At 41.8% G+C, this 1,211-nt stretch overlaps 1 protein-coding gene across 1 annotated transcript in view; it reads left to right on the top strand.

Moving 5' to 3' along the window:
* LOC104982649 (multidrug resistance-associated protein 4-like) overlaps nucleotides 1-1,211 on the top strand; it is a 350,332-nt gene that overhangs the window by 88,776 nt on the left and 260,345 nt on the right. Inside the window, 2 exon segments of the mRNA XM_010832083.1 lie at nucleotides 924-1,078; nucleotides 1,080-1,131. Of these exon segments, the coding sequence (XP_010830385.1) occupies nucleotides 924-1,078; nucleotides 1,080-1,131 (207 nt within the window).

Genomic DNA, 1,211 nt, shown 5'->3' on the forward strand with positions numbered 1-1,211 from the left:
TAGGTTGTGGGGTGAAGTGGCTGTTTGGCAAGGTGGGTAAGTGTTGCTGTTTCTTTGCCTTTTTCTTTGAGAAAGCAGCTTGCTTTCCCTAAGTCTTACTCAGGGTGTAAGCCTCAGCACACCCTGAGTCAGGTGGTTTAGGCCTTGGGGAAGAGATGATTGGAAATATTTCTTCCAAACTATGAAGTGCAGTTGATAGTGGATGGAGAACCATGGAAGACACAAGGTTTTAGCTTGGTCTCCACCATGTTTAATTTTGTACTCGAAGGAACATTCTGACTTCTAGAAGACAGAGGCATATTGAGGCAGTGCTCTTGGGAGCTGAGAGCCTGCAGAGCTACCAAGCCTGGTTTCTTGTGGTACTCCAACTGAAGCTGGTTTCCATTCTCTTCATCTACAGACATATGGAGTTTGAGGTGGAAGAGAGTGGATGTGTTTGTGCCAGTGTCTCAGCTCATAAATATTCATGAAGAAGGTGATAAAAACATGTCTCCCATAGAATGAACCATGTTGACTTTCTATTGGGCTGAGACATTGAGAGTACTGGTGACAGGGCCAGCCTTCCAACAGGGCTTGTCCATATGGAAGCAGATTTCTTATTCTTCTGCCACATTTTCCTTACTCTTCTTAAGTCTCACTTGGTATTGTGCCAAATGACTTCTAAAGCACTGTTTATGATATTTACTGAGGATCCACAGTGTACTAAAAACAGCTTTATTATCTTTGAATGTAAAATTTTGCCGTATGGTTAAAACTGTTGCCTGCTTGTCTTATCGGAGATAGTAGATCTGCATATTTGTCTTTTAAATTAGCCATGAATGTAGCATTTTGTCAAAATGTATTTTTAGCATGCTAATGCTAAAAGTAAATCTTGTGTAAAGAAAAACTGACATTTCTAATTAAGACCTTTTCTCTTCTTTTAGGAAGCCACCAGAGTAGTTCAACCCATATTTTTGGGTAAAATGATTAGTTATGTTGAAAACTATGATCCTGGTGATTCTGCCACATATGGTTACACGGCAGGGCTGAGCGCCTGTGTGCTCATGTGGGCCATTCTGCACCACTTGTACTTCTCCCACATGCTGGGGGATAAGGCTGAGAGTAGCCATGTGCCATATGATCTACCACAAGGTGAGTGTCACTCGGTATTGAAGTGTGTACCTCCCCTGAAGCATCAGAAGTGTTTTGGGAAATTTCTCTGTAAACTAAAG

Source organism: Bison bison, unplaced genomic scaffold (genome assembly GCF_000754665.1).
Source record: "Bison bison bison isolate TAMUID 2011002044 unplaced genomic scaffold, Bison_UMD1.0 scf7180017864535, whole genome shotgun sequence".
Taxonomy (NCBI): domain Eukaryota; kingdom Metazoa; phylum Chordata; class Mammalia; order Artiodactyla; family Bovidae; genus Bison; species Bison bison.